This window comes from Pezoporus wallicus, unplaced genomic scaffold (genome assembly GCF_028554395.1).
Source record: "Pezoporus wallicus isolate ANWC-B61680 ecotype Strahan unplaced genomic scaffold, APGP_CSIRO_Pwel_v1 contig_3952, whole genome shotgun sequence".
Lineage (NCBI taxonomy): Eukaryota > Metazoa > Chordata > Aves > Psittaciformes > Psittacidae > Pezoporus > Pezoporus wallicus.
In genome coordinates, this window is record NW_026635034.1 from 8,803,679 (window position 1) to 8,829,088 (window position 25,410).

The window sequence follows — 25,410 nt, forward strand, 5'->3', positions numbered from 1 at the left end:
GAGCGCAGGCGCAGAGCCCGGCGCCCCGCCCCGCGGCCGGACTACAGCTCCCGGCATGCTCCTGGCGCGCAGGCGCAGGGCTGTGGCTCGCGGTGGACGGAGTTGGTGGCTGCCGCCGCCCGGGTGAGCGGGGAGCGGCCGCGGGCTGGGGCTGGAGGGTGTCCGTGACCGGACGGGCTGTGCCGGGCGGGCCCCGCGGGGGTGCCGGGGAGGGTATGGGCGGGTGGTCGGCGGCGGGGGCAGCCCTGTGCCCGCTGCCACAGAGCGGAGCGAGAGCTGTGGCGGGACGAGGAAGGAGGGGCTGGGCCGCCGCCCGCCCGCCCCGGCAGCTCACCTTGGTGCCCGGACCTCCGCTGGTTTTGTGGAGCGGGAAGGTCGGGGCTTTGTTAGCGCGGAGCTGGGAGGGCAGGGCGGGGGTTTGGCGCTGAGCGGCGGTGGCTTCCTGCGCTGGCCGCGGAAGGGGTGCGGGGGCTTGGGGCAGGGAAGAGGCTGAGCGGTGTCAGCCGGTGAGTGCTCACGTAGGGCTGTCGGCAAGGTTTTAGTCAGCGTCCGGCTTTGCCCTGGGACCTGAGAGCTGTGTTTGCAAACTCTGCCTGTGGATCTGGTTAGCGTAATTCTCTCAACTTGCTCTGTGTGTTCTGTGCAACTTATGAAGCACGCAGTTCACGGCCCTGAACCACGGAGGAATGCTTTTCTGGTGCACCCGTGCCTGGGGGGAGTTACTGCTCTGCAGCACCCCGACGCAGACCAAGGGGCCTGGCCAAGGGGTGCTCCCCACGGGGCTCCCGGTCGCCTCTGCACTCACAGATCCCTGAACTTCCTGGGAGCTTTGCACATAAGCTCTCGGTATAAGCCTCTGAAAGCTACCCACATGCTTCTTCGCAGGTAGGCACAAGCTGTGGTGTTCTGGAGAGGTTGTTGAGTGTGTTAAATCTGTTATATTAAATGCATCCTCAAGACTGGTGTTTGCTCCTGTGTCAGGTGTGCAGAGCTTGAAACACAGCCTGGCTTTCAAGGAGAGAATCTGAAATTGGCTACTGCTCAGACGTTTTCCCTGTCCTGTTCTAGGCTTGTAAGTTTCACCACTTCTCTGTAATGGACAGATACCTGAATGCTTCTGTACGTGTTAAAATAGCTTGCACCTGGTGCTTCTTTTGACTGAAAGGCCTGTAGGTAGTTTCTCTGGGAGGACATACTGTGTGTCAGTGTCTATGGGCAGTACATTTTTACTGAGGAAAATCCAGGTATATTGTTCAGAAAAAAACACCAAAACATCCCTTATCCTGGCCAGTCAGTAACTCCGGATGCAGTGGTGCTGTCCTGCCTGTTGGGAGAGGGAATGGGCCACTGGAATGGGGATTTCTGTTAGGGGAGCTGCTTAGGGCAGGCAGTACCTGTGGTACCTGGGATTTTTAGCTTACCCCAGCCTTGTGTGTATTTGGGATCATAATACCTGCCCTGCAGATAGGTTGATGAGCATGCCTGGAAGTGTTGTGGAGATGGGTATGCTGGAATGCTGCCTCCTGTGCTGCCAAGGCTGCTGCTCCTGTGCCCCATGCAGCTTGCCAAGCGTGCTCTGTCTCCTCTGCTATTGCCTGGGCTGGATGGGAATGTCCATGCAGCCCTGCAGTGTGATAACTGTTTTTCAGGAACAGGCATGCGGAATAAGTTTTTATGGGACAATGCCAACTTGGCAGCTTAGCCATCACACAGAGCACCCTAACTGCAAGATAACTGTGTCCTAGTTCTCTGTAGCTGTATACAGGACGTGTGAAAGAATGGGCTTTGTCTGGTTCCCGGTGCACTCTTACGCAGAGGAGGAGCTGTCAGGAACTGGAGTTGCAGCTGTTTTCCAGTTTCCTTCATCATAGAACAATCTTCATGGTCCTTGTATTTACTTTACAGTAGCTGTCTGTCCCCCTCCACTCCCTAGGTCACCCAATGGACACATGTGAAGCTGGGGAAGCTCAGTTTGTCATGTATAAAACTTAGTGAACTGTTTCTCTGAACAGAAAGAAGCCTCGGGCTTGCTTTTGTAGGAAAATAGCCCAAAATAGCTATTCCTTGCTGCCCAGAAAGCACTATTTATCCTGACAAAAAGGGTAGGCAAAGATGAGCTGCCACCTGCTGGCTCTGGAAGGTTGTGGGCTAGGGAATGCCTGTGGGATCCCTGGGCAGGAGAATCTGATTGCTGTGCCCTGCCCCAGGCTGGAGATTCGGAGGACTCAGCTGGGTTTTTGAGAGCTTTCTGCTAAGAAAAGCAGCATCAGCAGAGTTACCGTAAGGCATTACAGAAACATGCCAAGGAACCTGCTGGGATTGTGGTAATATTTTATTTCCTCATTTTTCTCCTAGCTTTGGTAAATAAAGACAGCTCTTTCAAGTGCAGCACATTCTTCATATACAGCTCTATGTAATCTCACATAATAAATCTCACAAAGTAAAATTGTTGCCATTATAGGGGTTTCCTGAGGAAATGCTGAGATTAGCCTCCTCCAAGCAGTTGGGATGGTCTGGGCCCAGACTGGTGCAGAAAGGCTGCAGCCCTGTGGATCCCCCTTCTCCAGGTCAGGTTCACCCAGAAGTTGGGTGGAAGGAGGCTCTGAAGTAGCAAATTTGATTAAAGTGACCTCTGCAATCGTGCTGACCTGAACCAGCTCGGTTTGTTTTTCATCATGTCGCTGCTATTTTAAAATCCAAGTTATGGAAACCATTTGTGGTGGACTTTAAAAAGACTTTAGTTTCCTGTGGGTAAGATATTTCTAAAGGGTTACTCCTGCTAAAGGGTCCCTAAAACTTGTGTTCTTAAATATAATAGAAATCTGGGGATGGTGATGAAGTTCTGAAAGAAAGTTGGAATCTAGCTATTTTTAGAATCTTGGGTTTTAAAAATGCCTTTTCACACAGGGAAAACAAATAACTTGCAGAGAAGAAGTATGTGAAAACTGCTTGACAGTCTTTCAAGGGGATGATTCAGGTAATTAGGAAATGCCTTAAAGTTACTGCTGTCTTCTGATTTCTTCAGTTGTTCATGAATTCCTCAGGTGAAGGAATAATCACAAGATTTATGTCTCTCTGATGTCCAGCAGAATATCTTCATTTCCGATTTATCCACTTCTGCCTAGCGAATAGAGCATTGAAATTTGATTGATTGGAAGTGATGGCTTTGTTTCCACTTCCCTACATGTTTCTTATGCAACTATGAAGTTGCTAGAGTAGAGAAATTTGGACTTCCAACATACGGAATGTTTTCATGATAAAGCTAAGAAAGATACTTAGAGGAAAACTAGCTCTGCTCATCAAAAAAGTGTATTTGCAAAGCTGAAATTGATGGTTTTGGTTTTGCCTACAATTTTTGATGGGCCACAAACATTCACAGCGTGGAAAACTGCTGCTTCTAAAAACTTGTACTTTATTATGCCTGTATCTCTGCTGCAGTGCTACAGTGAGTGTTAGAAAGCAAACAGTACTGAATGTGTTTAAGAGAGGTGAAGGGGCTTGTTGGATTAGATCAGGGCTTCAGCTGGTCTTTATGCCCTTTTCAGGCAGTGAGAATTCCTGAAATCATGTTTTAAAACCTGATTTTTAGCATGTTTTCTGGAGTGTCATGGGCACTGTTGTTTCTGTTGCAGGGAATGTGTCTGAAAATTGTTACCAGGGAATCTCTCTAGTACAGCCATGCTCTTCAGTGCCACCAGCGTAACGTCTTAAAGTGTCTCACATTCATGTTTTAAGAAATACTTTTGATAGGTATTAGAAAATATGGCCAAAACTCTTTAAATTTGCCAAGCCGCATGTGATTCTCTTACTGAAGACTCAGTTACTACTGAAATAGGTTGTTGTTTTTTTTTCTCTGCTGCTCTATTTTTCACTTTTGTGTGTGTCTGAACACTGTGTCTCAGGATTTGAAATGGCTACTTTGCTTACAGTATAGACACAAGTGAGACTAAGGGCTATGACCTGGACATTAATTGATGTATTATAAAGGATGAGTAGTTTTCCAATGTGAAACATACTGATGCAGTAAATAAAAGGTAATTAATTTTGGGCAACAGCATTTTACAGTAATTCATAGAGAGTAAATACAGCCTACATAAATGTAATGCATGGTAATGCAGTGCTGCTCTCCTTCAGAGTAAGGAGAGCATTATTCTGGAATATGCTAACTCTTCTGTTCCTTATAATTACCTGTTAAAACTGCACCTTTTAATATTTGAATGCAAATGGACATGCAGAAATGTGGTAAATAGCAGTGTCTTGATGTAGGATTCAGATGGTGCAGCCTGGTCACAAACAATGCTGTGTAATTGGCTTCAGGAAATGTTTTTCTCTTATGATAGTGTGTAATGGCTTGAACTGTAAGGAAGGGCAAAACATTAAGGCACTTGGAATGAGAAGTGTGCATGCAGATTGTGTGGCATCTGCTGCAGCCATCAGCTAATTGTCCTTCAGCTGTTATGCACCTGGAGAAACAAATAACCATGAGACTATGAAAGCTGTAGGAGGTGGAATGCCGGCCCATAGAGACACTCATTTAGTTACCTCTGGAACTTGGGTTTGAAAAACATAGGTCTGCTACCCTCTGTGTTTTCTGCAGCCATTAAACTTGGATGTTCTCAGCTCTGTGGCCTCTTGCAAAAGGTCCACGCTCTTTCAGTATTATTGGTCGTGGTTCAGAGGAGGCCAGACACTTCTGTTTGACATAATATACCATGAAATTGAGGATTCCTCATGGTTTTTATTATGTTTGAGGGAACTTTACCAAAGTTGGTAGTTCAGTTTTGGAATTACGTCCTATCAATGTCAGCCATGGTTTACAAGTAAGCTGCAGTGTTAATATCAGTAATACTTTTTAAAAGCAGACATCCTGGAAATAGATGTAAATCTGTTCCTTATTCCGCTGTAGATGTTGGTAGGAACTGAAAATCTACTGGTTTTGCAAAAGAAATTGTTAAAACCATATTTACTTTACAGGTAAACTTGACTGAATGTGTGTGGATGGGCCTTCACGTGCTCATGTCTGTTCAGTGTCTCTGAACTAAAATATCACTGAGTGTAACTATGACTGCCACAGAGACCTTTCTTGATGTAAACAACTGAGGTGAAGGAATTCTGTAAGCAGGATTCCATAGTATAGCATGTATATATGGCCCTTCTTTTAAGTGAGAGGCAGTAACTTTAAATTGATCTGCTTTTGACGTACAGTGTAAGTACAAGTTTGAACTAATGCAGTTAGTACCTGTGGTGCAAGCTTCTAAACTGGAATGTGGGCCATTGGAGAACAAGTTGTTTGCCGCATGTCTGATCTGTGTTGAGTATTTCTATAGGGGGTTTGGGAAGCTAATAAGCCTGAATGTATGAATCTAGCTTTTGCTCCCATTGTACATTGTGGACACTCTTGCTCACTTACAAAGAGACATTCAAGTTACCTTTTTTTGTGCATGTGCTCAACTTGAAGCAAGAATTTGGCAGAACAAAAGGAAAATCCCAGAACTTCTTACAGAAAATTGAGAGAAACCAACTTGTCAGATTCAGCCCTGTTGTGATCAGCTCTTTGTTTTTTGCAAGCCAAATGGTCAAAAATTGTGACTGTTAGAATAAAGGTTCCCTGAGCTCTCCCTGTCTGTAAGAAGTACTATATAGGCTGGACATCTTTTGAAGGACCCCAGTTTCCTCCAAGTATACTATTTAGTGAGCAGTTAAGCAGTCTGTTCTGTATTTTTAATTTTTTTGGGGGGAGATGTGTGTGTTTGTAGGACTGCCTGGAGTGCTGCTACTTTGGAGCTGTATTCCACAAGTCTTTCATCAAGGTGTTTTAATTTTCCTTGGACAAAACAATGTTATTTCAATGGCAGTGCTATAATTAACTTGGAGGCAAACTTCCTTTGTTCCCTCTGTAGGTAATACATGGGGATATGAGTCAGTAATAAACAATTAGCTTGTTTGTAGTGAAGTTCTCCTTTACTGCTCTTAAACAGCAGCAGCAACAAAGCATCTTAGCTCTCGTTTTGACTGCAATATCTGTAAAAGAACAGCAGCATTCATTAAGCTGGGCTCATAAATACTAGGTATAGTTGCCATTTACTCCATCCTGCCCTGCAGCCTGCCCAGCTCTGTGGGAACTGTGGCCTTGGTGTTTTCATTGAGAAAACCGGGTCTGGCATTCATCTGAAAATATATATTAGCTTAGCTACTGATGGAAAAGGGCACAGCAGGACGGGATTCTTGTCAGTGAAGTGGCAAGGTGTAGACAGTGTCCAAGTGCTCTTTGTCTGTTGTAGAGTAACAGGTAGATATGAATACTGAATGAAAAAGCTTTTCTTTCAGAGATGTATTTGGAGTTTGAAGGTGCTTTGTACTTACGATATTTATCTTAATTATTGTTGCTTCTTTTAAAAACTTTTCTTCTTTTATAGATCTGGTGAAGAATAAGACTTGGTTTTAAAGTGTTTGAGCAACCTGCTGCTGCTGGAGTCATGACACTCCCATTTCGAAAGGACTTGGACAAGTACAAAGATCTTGATGAGGATGAAATTCTTGGCAAACTGTCGGAAGAAGAACTGAAACAACTGGAAACTGTTTTGGATGATCTTGACCCTGAGGTAGGTATTAGCCAAGAGAAGTTTTATTTTTTCATTCATTTAGAAAGTAGTCTGAAATAAGTTGAGACTTTTTTTACTTGTACTTTTGGACAGTTATTTCCTAGTCTGCTCATGATCTTATTTACAGATATATTTGTGTATATAATGTTTCAACTGCTTATTTCCTGTTTGCAAAGTGAATGCAACTGCAGTAGAGGAAAACTGAAGAAGGAATTGTAAGGAGGAGCTTTCTGGGATGTGTTTATAATAAAAATTGCTTTGGCTTGTGTTCTTGGAAAGAAAGGTTATTGAGAAAGGCCTGTTTAACTTTCCTGCTTCCAGTGTTGTCTGGTAACCAGCCCTTCTGCATCTTTTATTTTGTTGCTTCCATTGTTGGAGTTTGATGGGAGAGGGAGGGTGCTAACCTCTTCTAGAGATTCCTGGTCCTGTATCTGATAATCTCAATCTATTCCTGTCCTTGTGCTGACTTTGCAAAGAGGAGGCAAGTAATTGCTCAGCTCCTGAATTATTATGTCAGCATGTGGTATTGAATAAGGAACATTTTAGCCCTCTGTTATAAAGGCCTATGTCCTCTGCTGATACTGCAGCTAATGTTGGATTCCAAGACTTGTGTTTTCACTTCCAGATTGTCTGTTCTTGCTTTAATAGTACCAAGATTAAGTTTAATCTGGATGTTTGGGTGTCATTTAAGAGTATTATGATCACCTGTTTTGTTGCACTGCAAAATACTCGTGATACTTTAATTGGCTTTGGATTTCTAGACATTTTAACAGAGGAGAACTGGCAAAAGTGATTAGCTATCCTTTATGACAATCTGAATTTCAAAATATCCCATTCTTTCCATACTAATATCCTCCATTTTTTGTTGTTGGTTATGGGTTTTTGTTACTGTTTTTGTTTTGTTTGTTTGGGGCTTTTTTTAGCTGAAATACTTTGATGATGGCAAAATGAACCACCCCACCTTGAATCATGTCAAAAGTAGGAGTACCGTGTGTTAAATGTCATACAACAGTACAGACAGTTGTTTTGAAGACTCAGAAACACATGGATATAAGAGGTGGAGGGAGCAGTCTCTTGCTGAATGTCTAAGCTGTAAATAGCAGAGTTTTATTTACTACTACTCATTTAAACACTATTTATTCTAGAAAATAAATCAAAATTACCTAGTAAGTCTAGTGCTGGGAGCTATTGTACTTAAAGTATTGCTTCCGAGTGCAGTGTGCTCTATTTTTCAATATATTCTTGGTATCTAAAGAACAGATTATCTTGTGTCCTTCTCCTGCCCCATAAAAAAATGAAGTTGACTAAAAAGGATGATATGTTGAGTCTGAACCTTGGGGAGAGGGAGAAGGAAGAGGGAAATGAAACTAAGCAGGTGTTCACTCAGACTTTCTAAGCTGTACTTTATATGCTCCACTTTGTTTTGCAGAATGCATTGCTGCCTGCAGGCTTCCGACAGAAAGACCAGACTGCTAAAAAGGCTTCAGGTCCCTTCGACAGGGAACGGCTCCTGGCATACTTAGAGAAGCAGGCTCTTGAGCACAAAGACAGGGAAGACTATGTGCCTTTTACAAAAGAAAAGAAAGGTAACGCCACCCTTTCCGGTTGGTGTAGGTGGTTATGAAATCTCTGAAGTGGACTAGCCAGAACTGCTGTGAACCAAAGTTTACTGAAGCACCGGCAGCTCTCATGCTTTTTAACTGGTGGCATTTCCGAGCGAGTGCTACTGTGCAGAGGCGGGATGCTTCCTGTTCAGGCAGTTGTGACGCTGGTGCTGCTGTGCTGTTTGTGTCTAGCACAGGAAGGAGACAAGACTCAAGGATTTTATCAGATGATAAAGTTCTGATGGGGTGGTATCCTCAGAGTAAGAGCTACCCCTGATTTGTGATATTAATAACAAATGCTGCTGTTGTGCCTGTGGTTTATGCCCCGTGGAGCTGAGTACAGACAGTAACATTTGCAACATACTGAATTTAAAAAATAGCAGTATAATGATGATGTTGTAGATGATAATGTTCAAAGACATTGTAGGCTGACAAGGCCATGCAAGTGGTGTATGCAGTCATGTTGTTCTTCTAGTATCTTTACTGAGAGGTCTAATAAGAATTGCATAGTTATTATAACTAATTACATAGTTAACATTGCAAGCAGCTTTGAAATCTGACAGTGGTTTGTGGTCTAAAAACCATGGAAACATTGACCCAATGAGCAGACCCATTATTAAAGCATGGGATTTTAAATCTTTGTTTTGGATCTAGTTGTCTTGCTGACTTGGATGGGAAGTGTTTTCCTTTTCTGGAGAGAATTAAAGAATGTGAATCTTAAATATATAAGAATAATTTATTTCTTCTGCCAAAAGCGAGAGTTCCCAAATTTGTTGTGCCTTACTAAGGTGTAGGGACAGAAACTCCCAGTCTGGAGCACATAGGCATAGGAGGAGGCTTTTAGCTCTCACTTCATAGTTTTTTTTATACTGCTTGTGAATCCTAGCTTGTCTGAACCTTCCCCAGCAGCAGGGCACATCTACAGTAAGACCTCAGTAAGTTGTTTGGTAAGTTGTATTCTAGCTGCCCGAGGTGAGCAGGCTCCTCTCTTCTTAAGGGTTTGAAACCCTTTACTTAATTGTCTGCTGTGAATCAGTGTTTATGTTAGACTTGAGCATTCATTTACTGAGTTTGTATACATGGTTGTGATGGTGGTGAATATCCCATGCAAGTTTTGTTTGGGATGTTTGTATTTTTCTCTTGCCTGTACCAGATAGCTGTTACTTGACAATGTTGGTCTCTCCTTTTCTCTCCCTGGAAGTAATAGAGAGATTGTGACTTGAATGTGCTGCACTGTATGTGATGTACTACTTCCTTAATACACTGTGTTTTGCCTTATTTGTGGAGTTTACACTGCTTTCATTGGAAGGTAACTTTTGACACTCCTTTGCTTATCGAGAATGGAAGTTTGCTGCCTGGATCTGTAAGAGTAACTGAGTTTGGGATAATGCAGTATACTGAATATTGTGAATTAAATGCTCCTTCAGGCTGGCCATGGAGGATTTGCACTAGTTAGTACTTTGCATTCTACTGACTGCTAATGCTTCATTCAGATAGGTGGTTCTTTAAAGTCTGCTTACATACCCATGCACATGGAAAACTATTTGTTTGGGTAAATAAAACCTGCGTGAATCATGTAGAAAAACAGAAGGGTTCAGCTGCAATGCAGGTCTTGATGAAGAAAGATCAAATGTCATTTCCTTTATGTAATATAGTAAATAGCAGTCTGCCTGTATGTTGCAATATGTCATACCAGTTCAGTTAGCAAAACTTCCCGTATCTTTAAAAAAAAACCCTCACTACTTAATAACATTTTCTACTATAACTATACTACTATACTATAGTACCACAGAAGAAGGGAGAAATTATATGAAAAATTAAATTCTTGCTTTCATTGAAACTAAAAATGTGGCAGAAACCTGACCATTGTAACCTTCAGATTTATAAGTTTTGGGGAGAAAGACATGGACTGGAGTTGCAGCTGCTTTTTTAGTGCCATTGTTGTAGGTCAGGCTCTGCTGAAATATTTGTACGTGCCTAGGTGGTCTCATTGCTCTAACCTGGTTTAATTATTTTACAGAGCAAGAAGGGGAAAATCTATTCTTTCCTTTTCTGATTCTAGTAAAATGTTCCATGTGGCAATTTGGCCTACAGGTTTATCAAAGAAGCTTACCCTGGATTAATTTTAAACATCCTGGATTGCTAATGATTCTGGTAATCTTGTTCCCCTACTACAGTGTAAAGGAAAATCTTCTCTTCCAGTTGTCCCAAGTACCTCATTTTGAGATAATGCTTTATTAAAACAGTGTTGCATCATCTTTCACTCGTAGATTCTGTGATTTCTCCAAGTCTTTGGAACTCTTTTTCTGTGTGCTATGAAATGTAGATGTGAAATAATGTAAAGTGTCCTGATACAGTGAGATGAACAGTACTAAAGAAATGTAAAGTTGAACAATCCTTAAATTATGTTCTACTGCATTTTTCCACTGCCTGATTTTGTTCCTAAAAGCATTCTTAAAATCATACTTTGTTTTTAAGCACGATTTAATAACTTAAGTCACATTCTGTTCCAATTAAGTGTTGAAACATACAGTAAAGTATTGTTCCAGAGATTCATGAGAGCAATGTGGTAATAATTTCAACAAAACCAGCTTTGTCTCGATCTGTGTACGTAAGTATGTCATAAAGATTTTACAAGGCATAGTGCAAGGAGAAGGATCTGTCATCTAAACAGTGAAATGAGGCTTCAGTGCTGGAGGCTGTTGCCCTCAGGTGTGTTCCACACTTCTGACTATGTCTGACCAATGCTTCTCACTTCTCTTGGAACAGCAGAAGATGAGGATTATTGCACCCAAGATAAAAACATATCTAACATCAGTAATGTACTTTGTGCTGCATAGTGCAAGAATGCTTTGTGTTTCTAGCCCTTGTACTCTCCTAATTGTTATTTTCTCTTCCAATTCTCCCTCTACATTCCTGCCAGGGTATGTTTGTCTGTGTAGATTTGCATTTCATATAACTTCCTCTTTCATGTTTTCATTTTGGTGTTTTGTCTTGGGTTTTTTCCCTGCTCTGTCACCTGGGCTATTGTTAGGCTGAAACTGTAGTCACCTGGCTAGAGCTCTTTTGTTGCTGCCCTTCTCAGTTGTTGCTCTAGATCACCATTTGCTTCTGTTGCAGTAGGATTTGTGATGCTGTGTTCTGTTTGCCATTCTATCATTGGTCTTTAAAGGAAGTGTGTTACATGTTTAAAAGGAAGCTAATATCATGTAGGAGTTTTGGAGAAGCAGCTTGGCGAATTGACGTTCTCCATACAAGACCACTAGAACAAAATAGCATGTGATATTGTAGCCTTAATGTAAAACAGTTTTCTAACTCACTGCTATGTGCTCTGTAATCAGATAATGAGTAACAGAGCAGTTTTTACAATAAGACACTGAGGAAGTCACTTGTAAGTGGATTAAAAAATAATACTCTTAAATTGTGCTTAGAAGTGAATTGATGAACCTAAGTCTGTCACATGGTAAAAGTTGGTGATTGATGAATTGCAGGTTATATCAATTTCTGGGTTGATGAAACTTTAAGGAACATAAGATGTAAGGAGTATATCAGATGTTGCTCACTCTTCATGAAGTCACTGATGAGACAATCTTGTATTCAGTTGTCCTCAGGTGACACTTGATGCCTTTTCTGCAAACAGACTACTCCAAAGTGGATTTTGGATGTTCTGATCTGCAGGTAGAAGTCACTTGCTGTCTAATAGCTTGGGGGTAGGACTGTGGGGTATGTGAGAATAGCACCGGCATATGCAGTGCATGGCCTCACTGAGCAGACATGACTCCTGCAGGATTTTGAGTCCCACCTTGGGTACTGTGAGTCTGTGTATGAAATGCCTTTGGCACTTCAACAGACATCATCCAACATTTCTGCCTTTTGAGCAATACAATTTTGTGGAACTTGGAAGTTCATTCAGCAGCAGAGAAGGCCTGTGAATTAATCCTGGGATGTGTATCATTTAACTCCTTAGGTAAAGGCGTAGAAGACCCGAATATATAGTTACTACCAAAAAGATGCGAACAACTCTGAAATTTGTCTCTTTATGTTGTATTGCTTAATCTTTGCAGTATCCTTGTTGGCTGAAAAGGAGGATGTCTTGTTCCTTTATGTGATCAAATCCCTGCTATTTGGAAGTGTTCCACTCAAGGGCCAGGAAAGCTATTCAGCTTATGGGTTGTACAGATGTATAGTGTGTGGGTTTTTTAAATCTTACATTAGGGAAGGGAATTGCTAAACTGTCTTGGCAGCAGGCCTGGAGTTAGATCATTGGCCCCAGAGACACAGGGGTCTTATCTTTTTATGAGGTATGTTAGTAGAAGTGGGGAGTGAGGAAGGTCTTGCTTTCGTATGTGCATGGTAAACCTCTGAACTCTGGGCAAGGATGAGATGAAGCCAGTGAATGAGACATTATATACACAAGGGTGTGACCTGTTTTGTAACAAAAACTGCTCCTGACCCAGTTCATGTGACTGCAGTTGGCTGCAATGAAGGTTTCTGGAGGGGAGTGGCTCTTAACATTTTTGCTTTAATGAAAACTGGGTATGCTTGTGCCTCTTTAGGTTATCTTATGAGTCAGACATGTATGGATAAGTTTTTTCTTTTGAAGGAGATGTTCAGAACCAGAAGTTCCTAACCTATGTATTGAAGAATTATGTAAAGTAACACCAGGAAAAGCAGTTCTTTGTTGTGAGTACTGTGATGAACCAGACAAAAGGCTCATACAGGTTGAAATAAATTTTAACAAAGTTGCTTTTAACTGAGCTCAGTTTCCTTCTCCCACTTGCAGCCTGCTGATAAAGGATGACATGAAAGAAGGCTCAGGTGCTCACATCACACTTCTCTCTTTTTTTACTCTGAAATCCTCACTTTTTTACTTGCCTGTATTACTGAGGGGAAACAACACAAGCGTAGCTAATGAGAGGCTTTAGATCATGTATATGCTCTTCAGCGTGTTTAATGGCTTAATGAAAACCTCATCAAGCACTCATCTCTCCTGAAAATTAAAGTTGAAAGCTATTGCTTCCCCAGCAGGTGGCGGTGGTACAGTGGGGGTAGGAATGTACTGTGTCAATTGTATCAGAATAATCATCAGCATTTGTTACTGAAGCCTGCAATTTGTGACTCTTTCCTTCATAAATCATTTCTTCTTCCTGATTCACCACAACCATAGTTACTTTTGCACTGTCCATCAAACCAGAGGTGTGGGTGGTAATGCATGTCAGCTGCTTTCAGCTGCTGTTTGTAGTCAATACAGTTATGTAAGGAGATTTATTTTCTGCTTCTGACTGTGGATAATGACCATTTATACAACCTTACAAAGAGATAGCAACCCAGGAACAGAAATACTGTGTTGCTAGCAACAGATCCTTGTCATCAGACTGTGTTGTCAGGGAAAAACCTGATATGCTTCTTTGTAATCTGTGCTAGTGGTCATGCATTAAGTTCCTATAAAAAGAAAATGAACTACAAACTATTGTAATCTAGGATAGGAATTTGGAGAGAGAGAGGGAAAAGGTGGATGAGTTTTGTTATGCTTTTATGGGTTTTGTGTCTGCTGCTCGACTTAGGACCTGACTTCAGGCTTTGCTTTCCATAAATGGTGAAATCAAAATCCTGCTTTGTTGGAATTTCCCAGAAATGAAACTGCAATATTCCCTATAAAGCTTCTTGTCATGGGGAGGTATTTAAAAATGCTAAACTTAGTCTTAGTCCAAACATGTAACAAGATATGCTTGTATGCAGTTCAAGTGAAAAAAAATCTTGGGCTTCTGGCCAGCTGATTCTGGTGCATGGTGGGTTTTCACCGTATAATTGGGATGAGCTAGAGTGATTTGTGTGTGGAAGTCTTTTTTAGCTCTGATTATGACAGAGGGTGGGTTACTGGTTTAGCACTGAGACTTCATAGGAAGATTATCAACACCATTTCCTACCCCAGGAAATAAATAATGGCACTTGGAGCCCCTTTCCCACAGCTCTGTCTGCTGATAGCTCGGGCAACTTGGAAAGCTTGAAAAACTTTGAGTAATGGTGGAGATGAGTCAGTTTTCTAGTTGTGAAATACTTGTATCAAATGCATCAAATATTTGTGAAATAGTTGTATCAAATGCTTTTGTTCTCTCATACAATACAGTATCATGTTAATTTTTCCTGAACCTAAGCACCCCTTACCTCTCCTGGGTTCTTAACCATTGGCAGACTTAGTTCTGAAAGGCCAATGCTAAATCATTCTCATCTGAACTGATTCAGAATAACTGTTAGAATAGGTTTCTCATATTCTGATATCTTACCCTAACTTTTCAGCTGAACATATATGCATTATGATATATGAAGAATCATGCACTATAAATAAAGGTCTGTGTAGTTAGCATGTCTCCTTGAATAACTTTTCCCATTACCTGTCCTTAGTGACTGCAAAGGCGGCACGGAATGTGGTATTACCACTGCTCCTTTTTCCATTGAATCTTCTATGACCTTTCTAACTATCATTTTAGAAAACAGTGCCATTGGCAGAGTAATCTGTTACCCTGGTGTGTGCTTTTCACTACTGTGGTTTTCTCAAGCAGCTCAGGCATCTCCCTTTTCTACTTAAAAATTAAGTTAACATCTGAAATCAGAAATACCATGTATGCAGTGAATAAAACTGCAGTGAATCACAGAATAGTTAGGTTGGAAAGGACCTTAAGTTCATTCAGTTCCAGCCCCCCTTCCATGGGCAGGGACACCTCCCACTAAACCGTGTCACCCAAGGCTCTGTCCAGCCTGGTCTTGAACACCACCAGGGATGCAGCATTCACAACTTCTCAGGTTCATGGTTTCAGATCATGGCATTTGATATGCTGTCTCTGACATGTTCAGATTACAGTTGTGCCTGGGTCCCTTTTTTTCCTTGAGAGGATGCTGGTCCTCATCCTCTAGTGATACTAAATTTTCCTTATAGGCACTTTTTCTGGGCTATTTGAAATGTATGAAGGAGGCTTGTATATACTTTCTAATCCTTAGGGAAGCAACGAATGACTATGTCCTGTTTATGTTTTTTTTCCCCATATCTGACTTTCAAAGAAGAAACCTCATTCCTTTATGTTTTCCTCGGTGCTCTTAGGATTTATGTAATATATATTCCTTAAGTACAGAAAAAGAATAAAGATAAGTAACTATAGAATATGAAATAACGACAGACTTTTCATTTTCTTAACTCCAGGGAAAATATTTATCCCCAAGCAGAAGCCTGTACAGTCTTATGCAGAAGAAAAATTCACTCTTGATCCAGAACTGGAGGAAGCCTTGACCAGTGCCACAGACACAGAATTAGGTGACCTTGCAGGTCAGTTGTTCTTGAGATATGAATGGGCTGGTGTGTATTTAGACAAGAATGATCTATAATAAATGCATTTGTGTATTTGTTATTTGAAATGTGATTAGAGGAAGTTGTATTTGTGATAGAAACTAGATTATGTTATATGCCAGTTTGCTTGTAGTATATCAACTTTGTGGCTTTGTGATAATTCATAGGAACATAAATTATTCTGGCCTGCAAAAGATGCCTGATTTTCAAACTCAACCCCTTTAAGTTCATTCCTCAGACTGGCTGGGGTTCCTTGTGTATGGTACTACTTTTTTTTTTTTTGCATGTAAGAGCATGCTGCATTAGGAATACATGTACGTGTATTCCTGAAGCTTAAGTCAATAATTTTGTGACTGAGCTGCACTTTTAATTTTGATGCTTGACCCTGGTGAGGTCAAATCTAAGATGTGAAAGACAACTTAAAAGTCTGCAATTAATTATTTTATTTCTACTTTTCTTTAAATGATTAAGAGATTGAACAGCTTATTGTACTGATAACAGGGTGTTTTACAAACACCAGTTGGTATTAAAGGAACCTGAAGGTATTAAAGAAACCTGAACCTGAGCTGAATTAGTCAGAAACAGCAAAATTGTTTTATTTGCTTTTTCTTTTTATCCTTTTACAGCTATACTGGGAATGTCTCACTTGATAACAAACTATGAGCTCTGTGATGTAGTAGGAAGCCGTAATGGGGTTGACAAAGACAGCTTCTCAGGTAAGTGTGTACACAAGTGCTAGATAAATGAGTGCTTTGTACTACAGACAGTTACTATAGCATTAACTATTTTCTGTACGGTAGCATTAACTATTTTCTGTTGCACTAGTATTCTTTAGACTGTGCAGTCTTGAGTTGGAAATGTGCGTGTCTGTAATATTGCTAATTGAGTTCTGGCAAGAGTGAAATTAAAATATACGTACACTACAGTCTAGTCTGATTTTAAGTCACTTTGGGGGGATAAAAGTAGGCATAAACATGCATTTGTGTGTGTTGGGTTTTGCGTTTGTGTTTATAATTCAACTCCTATATGCTTTCTGGTGTGGAAGGAAAGCAGGAGGGCTGTGAGGGCCTTTGGAAAAGAGTTGAAATTTATGAAAATATGGTCAGGAGAGGATGATAGGCGTTTTGGGTGGGGAGAGATATAAAGACTGATGATCTTTAAAGACAGAAAATATTTACTATGAGTATCATTTATTCACAGTGAAGGATGTGACCTGTTTGATTACAATTAAATGCCTTACTTTTCAGATATAGTAAAAGGTGAAAAAATGTTGCCTGTTTTTGATGAGCCACCAAATCCCACAAATGTAGAGGAGACACTGCAAAGGATTAAAGATAATGATTCTCGTCTTGTTGAAGTTAACCTAAATAACATTAAGGTAATTACCTGAAGTCTGAAGTAAATACGCTGCTTTTGCTCAGTAGAAGACACTTTAAACTGCAAAACTCTGCATGAGAGTTCTGCAGCTTACACTCATAAGAGAGAGTATGTCAGGTTTCTTCTAAGTAAAGCAGCCTTTCTGTTGAATGTTGTGGTGTGCGTGTAATCTCAGAAACCCAGAGCTAAACCGATAAGCCATCTTGGTTTCTTTTGCCAAATGTGTATTTAAAGTCTTAGATTTTCTTACTGCGCAGATTTCTGTTGTTGCCAAGTTGGCAATGGTTCCAGCAATTTGCCATCATGGAGTTAACTTCTTTGAATCCTTTATCCTTTGAAGGAGCAATGTGTTCCTGGTTACTAGTGTTGCAGGCAAAGTGATACTTGTACCTGACACCCTTCTGATTCTTGTACAAAAGAGCTGTTGGTAATGAGGGCAGCTTCTGCTTACAAGTGTAACAATTGTGGTTTTAAACATGGCTGAAACTTTTGCATATTTGTGTGAAAGAAAACAGAACCATAGCACTCCTGGCTTACAGTGCAGACAGCAGTGACAGGCTGCTAGCTGCAGCCTCGCTACAGCCTGGCATACTTGTTGCCCTTATTAAAGGAAGAAAATACATGTTTAAGATATTTTACAATAAACATGATAGCCAAAATAAATGCTTAAAAAGGCAACAGAACAAAATCTCTGCTATAATAAACTGAGAAATTTGCTACCCTAATTAGCTAAAATTATTCCTTTTAAGTTTGGTTACTACTACACTGTAAAAGCTATCAAGCTATACATTGGCAAATTCTGGAATTATACTTAAAATAACACAGAGAATGAAATGCTAATGGCTTCACCAGTCTAAAGCTCTAAATGCTTTTGTATTTGTGAGAGATTAATTTGATAGCAGAATGTTCTTTCATGTAAATTTTGCACAGTAACCGTTCCAAGTCAGCTAAATACTTCAACATTTACATTATGGTAATGGCATCGGTGTAGTAAAGATGACTTTGCTTTATAGAATTGGTGACTTTAATAGCTGTTATATCTTAAATATAGGTTTGCTACATGTGTAGCCTTTACCTTGAGACTACTGGAGAACACTGATAAGTTAATATAGTACATTTTGCTGTAAAGAGAATAAGATAATGGAAGAACTTGGAGGGAGGGGATAAACTTGTGTATCTCAAGAGAGTGACATGCTATTTTTAATTCAAGAACATACCAATTCCAACACTGAAAGAATTTGCAAAAGCCTTAGAAACCAACATGCATGTGAAGCATTTCAGCCTTGCAGCCACCCGAAGCAATGATCCTGTTGCTGTTGTAAGTACTCTTGATAATGTGCTTAAGCGGGGTGCAAGGGAAGTCAGGATGGGAAGACAGTGGTGAGGGATTGAGTTGAATCCTGTTTAAATATTTAGACAATATTTTGTCTAAATATTTAAACAAACCTTTGTTGTATCAAAGTTGGTGATTGCTAGTTGACTAACATGAAGCTGTGCATCAGATGTATGAGAGTTCTTTTTCTACAATTCCTCCCTGATCTTTCATTTTGCTAACTTCATATTTTTCTTTTTCTCCTGTTTAGTTTATAATGTTTGTTCCAGGAGTCACTAGTATATTCAAAACTAACTTTAAAAGAAGCACATTTGAAACTGAAAAAGCTCATAATCATTTTTTACTAGCTAGAGTTTTAATTGAAGGAAGTTGTAAAACACCTATTTCTTTGATACCTCTGCTACCAAAGATTGGCTTAAAGCTTTGGCACTAAAGCATGACATTAGTGAACGTATCTATTTTGACACAGTTGAAACTTGGGCATTTGTCATCTGGTCCTGTTTCTCCTATGTTGAATAAAAAGCATATTTAAAGAAAAGAGGTAAGAAAACATCACTAATTTTTCCAGGACAATCCTTTGCATTTGTTTTAATTTCGTATTAGAAAGAAAACTATTTTGAAAAACTTCATTGAGTGAACATTAGGGAGCTTTGGTTTGGGTCAATTAAAGGTCCTTTTCAGTAGAACCGAAACATTTGTAATAGCTTATAAAAGCTTCTTTTTCTCAGGTGTGGTTTTGCTGGAGTATTTTTGCATTGTGACTTGATATTAAAAGGAAAATAAAGGTTATGGTTTTTACCAAAGTAAATCTCAGCTGTTACTTACTCTTCTTTTATGATTTTCTCAGAAATAAAATCAGGTATATGCTATTTCCGTAAGAGTGCTTTTAGGTGCATCCTGGTGCTGTGCTCATAGCTTTGTGGTTTACCTCTTCCTACCAAATCTTTAGACAGAAGCATTTTGAAAGTCAGATCTCCTGTTTCCAAATTAACCATATCTAATCTCCTTTCACTTGACTAATACTTTTTCTTTGGCCTTTACTTAGCCTCTTGCATTACTCGTTGTATACTGTGGAGGCTGAGAAAATGGAATTGATCCAGTATGCTAATTTCAGACTATTTATATTCTGTGTAGCTTTTTAATTTGTAACAAGAGAAAGGGCCTTTCTTGACTAAATACTATTTAAAAGGCGAATGCAGATAATGCCTGGTTGAAGACTCTCTTTAGTCTCAGTAAGTGAAAACTTGCAAAGTTGCACCATGTGTCTGTGACTTGTTGCTCCTGTTGAACTAGTTAATGGAAAAGGTCATCACTGTGTGCTATGGTGTACTGTAGCAAAATTTGAGAGTTTAATGATGCTTTCTTGCACTCAAAGGCTCTTGCAGATATGCTGAGAGTAAACACAAAACTAAGAAGTTTAAACATAGAATCAAACTTCATCACTGGAGTTGGAATTTTGGCACTGGTCGATGCACTGAAAGACAATGAAACATTGACAGAGATCAAAATTGATAATCAAGTAAGTGAGGTGGTGGTAATATTGTAGTCAAAACCAGTCTATCCTTGTTGATTATGTATTTATTGAAGGCAGCTTGTGATAAACTTGCCAAAATATTTTGCTTTTAAATACCTTAACCCCATGAATTATTGTCTGTGAGATTCTCAGAAGCATCCTGTTGAGGTTGAGTCCTGGTCACTTCTGTACTTGCTTGTGCTTTAAAGCGCACAGATGTATTTTGTGACCTGCTGCCTTTTAGATTAATCAAAACGAATCTTGGTGTTTATTGACTATTATGATGAAAGTATTCTGATCTCTTTTAGGCTGAATATACATAAGCTCTGTTGTCTTTGTGTATCTTTTATTTTAACAGAGGCAGCAGCTGGGCACAATTGCAGAAGTAGAAATTGCCAAGATGCTTGAAGAAAACACGAAGATCCTCAAATTTGGATACCATTTCACACAACAGGGACCTCGAGCCAGGGCAGCTGCAGCTATCACAAAAAATAATGATTTGGGTAAGTCCTGTCAGCAGAGAGTGACTATTAAATGAATGTGTGCGTGGTACAGATGTCTGGGTTTTTCTGCTTTTCTGTTGACATAACCAGGATAGCAAAATATGAGTAGATGAGTTTCAGATTTCTCCCGTGCTTTATTCCTACTCTTCTGTTGCTGCTTGATATTCTTTTACTTTGTTGAAGGTGTGTTCAGGTGAATGAGTTGAGGATTTTTAGCATAGTTTAGAACAAGAACATTCAAATTCAACATGAGTTGTGGCAAAGAGAGAGAAAATAATAGTTTTGATCAGTTCTATTGAGATAAGAGTCGTCATTTTTTCAAAAGCAGTACTTGAAATTAATAGTGCAGGATGTCCTCTTTAATGTCAGCACACCCAGCCTCATTTGGGATTGCTTGAGAAAGGAAACTGAACGTACTATCATGTTCAGAGACTGGGGCTGGGTCATCTCATCCCTTATGCTTCTCTTCATGCACAGGTACCTTCCCTGCCTCTCTGAAAGGTAACTTGCAACAGTGGCATCTTTATTTGCTGCAGTAAGTTTTGTTGCAGTTCATCTGTTAGAATCCTAGCTAAATGGACCAGCAGAAAATTGGTTAGTAAAATAGCACATGAATGGAAATCGTTTGTATAATAATGTCAAATACTTGAAGCTCTCACTTACAACAAGATAATGTAGTCCATCTATTTAAATAGAACTGCATTTTAAAACTCCATTTAATTAAGCCTGTTGGCTTTAGATCCTTTTTGATAAGGATACACATCTGAGCGTCAAAATGGGCCACTAAAATGGGCCAGTTTAGTGGGACTACTAGCTCAGGGACACATTAGAGAGAATGACATAGGAAACTGGAATTTGATTTAATGATCTGCTTCCACTCTGAGTAAAAAAGTGGGGAAGAACAGCTCTCGAAGAGATGGAGAAGGAATAATGAATAGTGCATAGAGAGAGAAGAAGGACACTTGGACACTGCATAACTCTTTCTCAAAATAGGTTTTAAATCAGTTACTCATTTTTGTCATAATGCTCTATTTTAAGGTTTCTTTCTTCACTAGTTCTTATTTTGGTGTTTGACAGTTGGAAATCTATGTTTCTATTGATCTCTTGCCTTTTCTCTTTGCTTTCTTAGTCTGGAGTATGCGAGTAAAAGTTTCTGCAAATACCCTTTCATCTCTCCAGCCCTGAAGCTCCAGAGGCAGTTACGCTGAATACCCAGTTGGGTACTGAGCACTGAAAACTGGGATGTTCAAAGTATCTCATTTCTGTCTTTGTCTGTTCCTTTTAAGAGATAGTCTGCATCATCTTTCTCCTTTGCTTTTGCTGTGTAGTACTTCCCTTTTCTTTGTCTGAGATTGTGTACGTGTTGCTTTGAACTGCATGATTGGAGAAGTCTAAGGTTGGAAACTCTTCCATCTGTTCTTGTGATTTGATGGAAGCTGGTGTGCATAACTGCTGTCACTGAAATAAGTCGGATTCAAATGGAGGTAATGGCTTTAAATTGATGCCCTGTGAGGGTGCTGAGGTGCTGGCACAGGGTGACCAGAAAAGCTGTGGCTGCCCCATTCCTGGCAGTGTTCAAGGCCAGGCTGGACGGAGCTTGGTCTAGTGGAAGTTGTCTCTGCCCGTGGCAGGGGATTGGAACTGAAGAAGCTTTAGGGTCCCTTCCAACCCAAACCATTCTCTGATTCTGTGATAAGTCTATGGGTTATTCTCAAAGTGAGCAATGTATTGACTTTGTAAAGAGTAAAATTCTAGTGAGATTTTACTGTGATTGTTTCCTTAAACTGTATTTAAAGCATTTCTTGAAACAGGAAGAGGCAGGCTAAACAAAACAGTTTTGACTCTGTTATTTTGATCTGAAGATAAAGATCAACTCATATTGCAAATATCTGGAAAACCACATAATTTCCCATGTGTGGATTTGAGAACAGAATTACTTTATGTATACATATGCTTGCTAATGGAGATCAGTGGAGATGCCCTCTATAATTTTGAAGACATTTAGCCTCATGTCTGCACAGAAAAGGAAAACAATTTGATGCGGGGGGGGGGAATAAAATATCAATTAAGAACACTACAGATAGTAAGCAAAACTCCAGTCATTGTCAATCTTGCGTATTAAGTCTAAACAGCATGTGAGCTTTTAATGATTTTATTCATAAATCTGTCACTTGCTTTTTTTGACAATTGAATATTTTTATTAACAACCGGAATGTTTGAGGATATTGAATGTAACATTTTTTTGTGATGTGTATCAATCATATTAGATGCACTGTGAAACTCTTGTACTGTTTCTTTTGAAGGCATGTAAATTTCAGTGAGAAAACTGCGATGTATAAAAAGAGTGAAGGCTAAATCTTCTTACCAAACAAAATGATTGTTTTTCACAAGTCTCTCCTCACAAGTAGTTGAAGCTGTTCATGAATAAGGCAATAAGCACTGCTAAAGCATAAGCTTAAAATGATGGATAACACTCTGCTAACGTACCAGCTTTATGCGGCAACTGTTTGTGTTGTAGAAATATGAAGAGTAGTTATAATGATAAACCAGTAAAACCCTTTTTCTCTCTCATTACAGTTCGCAAGAGGAGGGTTGAAGGAGATATCTAGCAGATCTTCTTGTCAGAACTGTGTGGAGCTTTCAAGGGTCGTCCAGGCATGGTCATCACTCTGGGCTTCGGCAATGTTGGACTACATTTACCTGGCTTAGAAGGGAAAAGACTGGAAACCCCATTCCTTTTAAAGCAAAGCTATATGAATAATCTGCTGGTATACATCATGTTTTTCAGATTGAGACACGGTAACTGCACCAGTTCCTGTACCACAGTCTTTGATTGGGTTTTTTTAAGAACTTTTTGTATTTCAAGACTTTGGCTGTACTTTCTGCTAAAAATGTAATTGCAAATCAATGTTATAATTGTCTGTAGTTAAAGAATGGCACATTCAGAGTCACTGGTCAGATAATGACCCAATTGAAATGTTTGTTAGAAAATCTGGGGGTGCTTATTTACGTGGAGGGGTGTGTATATTCTTGGAAACAATGCATTAGTGATAAGGGGTTCTTCACACAACAGTCTCATTGTGTAGAGCTATTCAGCCTTGTTCATGCACTGAAGAGAAATCTTTCACAGCTATCTCAGTTGTAATTCTACTTTTAGTCACTTACTGTGACTAATTAAAGACATCGCTTTAAACCTAACAAAAATAAATTTGCAAAGGACTTTTTCCAAGATATTTGAGAGACTAATAAAAAAGTGGAAGCCTTGAAAAAATAATAAAAACCAGTAAGTGCCTTCCAAAATAAGTTTTTCTATTACACCTAAACCCTGAAAGTCTTTTTCAAGAGATCCCATGACTGTATCTTGCTCTGTATCTGAACTGGGCATAGTTTTAGATCGATTTCATGTGTTCATCAGCATTTAGTTTATATTCCTTGTTTAAAAATCTTTATCTACATTCATAAGTATCAATTTCTCTAGAAGTAGTGGACATGTGGTGTTTTGTTTTTTTTAATTTTGTACAGAAAAAAATCCCCTGACTGTAAAACCACTGCTCCAATTCACTGGCAAATGGAAAAATCCTTTTTTAAAAGCTGCTGCATTAAGCTGTCAGTACTTCATATAAATCTGTCATTTTTGTAATAAAATAATGAAGTAACACTTTTAAGAAAGGATTTTTCTATTCTACTTATGTCTTGATGTTGAAACACTACATAAGACATGCAGAAATTAACCAATATACAGTGTCAACTCAGTATGATGTATTTAAAGTTCTGTATTTAAGCAAATTAATAAGGCAACAAGAATCACTTCAACTTCTGTACATAATCACAGTAGCCTGATATAATATGAAAACCTAGAGGCTTTTTGGCGCAGGTCAGTTTGTCCTGTACTAGTTTGCTCACTGTTGTCATGAGATCACCAAAATGTTCTTTAGAACTGCTCAGCAATCTTTCTAGTGACAGAAAATTCAACTGACAACCATTTTCATCAGAGGATTGTAACACGATGAGCATTTAACGTATAGAAGACATTGGCCTGAGATTTTTGCATCAGGTTGTATAGACTATAAAAATTTAACAGAGCAACTCCCTGACACTCTACCTACCTTGTCATTTGCTGCAAATCTCATTTTGGATCTTTAAAGACAAACTTTACTCCAGAGGCGACTTCAAATTTTACTGCAACTGTACTGAGAATTTTAAACCATAGTGCCTTTAGTGAGGATGTATATAACTGGTTTATACTTGTGGAAAAACAGTTTTCCTATTTCAAAATCAGCCTCTTGTTATACATAAATGTGTGCTCTGAAAAGCAAGTCAGTATTAATTCTGTTAAAACCAAAGGCAATCTGTAACTTCGAAACAATCAAACTATCTGACTCATAACAGAAAGGGCTTCTTTTGGTTTTGGCTTTGTAAATTTTCAATAACTGTTTAGATTCTGAAATTCAAGTTCTTATATAGTATACATAAAGTCACAAATTAAGTGTCTTTTTACAGGCAGTGCTGTATAAACATGGCCAAAGCATGTCATGTGCCAACTTGCCTAAAGCTGTGCTACTTACGTGCTAGGCACCATAATCATTTTGTGTCAAAAAACAGACTGTAGTATCTTCCTTCGTTTGTTGAAGGGCTGCATGGTCGTGGAATCTGTTCATGTGTTGTGATTCTATGATGATTTATTTTATTGTTATCAAAGAAATTAGGCAGTCATCTGCTTGAACATGGAAAAAATTAATATGAAAATGGATTATGAAAATTACAACCTAAATCCCTTCCTTTATTAATTCAAGGTAGCTGCTTAATGACTTATATTCCATTTAAGCTGCAACTCAGGTGCCTGGTCAGAGATGATAGTAGTAGACCTTAATAATGAATTTAGCTCTGTAGACAGCAGCTGAGCATTTGACTCCTTATTGGCACTTTCAGGACAGGTATCTGACAGGCTGGGCATAGAGAATGAGTTTGGTTTATTTTCAGCCAGAAGGGTTTGGCCTTCCAAATTGGTGCAAGATGTGGCATGGTGCATGGACCACTTAACAGCCATCACTCTAGTGCCTACAGTGTGTATCCTCATAGGAATAAATGAAGGAATTCAGTCTATAGCTAGGAATCATAATAAACATTATCAACAAGCAA

General features: G+C 39.5%; 1 protein-coding gene across 3 annotated transcripts; it reads left to right on the forward strand.

Moving 5' to 3' along the window:
- On the forward strand, positions 1–23,733 carry LOC130592867 (tropomodulin-3-like). 3 transcript variants are annotated; one of them, XR_008970684.1, is made up of 11 exons: positions 1–123; positions 6,417–6,602; positions 8,032–8,188; positions 15,402–15,524; positions 16,172–16,261; positions 16,793–16,923; positions 18,133–18,240; positions 19,631–19,774; positions 20,127–20,271; positions 21,401–21,541; positions 22,849–23,733. XR_008970684.1 is itself a non-coding variant. In XM_057397518.1 (10 exons), the coding sequence occupies exons 2-10, from the start codon at positions 6,477–6,479 to the stop codon at positions 22,878–22,880; spliced, it is 1,056 nt and encodes a 351-aa protein (XP_057253501.1). In that variant the 5' UTR covers positions 1–123; positions 6,417–6,476; the 3' UTR covers positions 22,881–23,733. The 3 variants fall into 3 exon arrangements, 1 of the variants encoding a protein (XP_057253501.1); XR_008970685.1 differs by having other exon boundaries at positions 21,401–21,522; XM_057397518.1 differs by lacking the exon at positions 21,401–21,541.
- Positions 23,734–25,410: the final 1,677 nt, after the last annotated feature.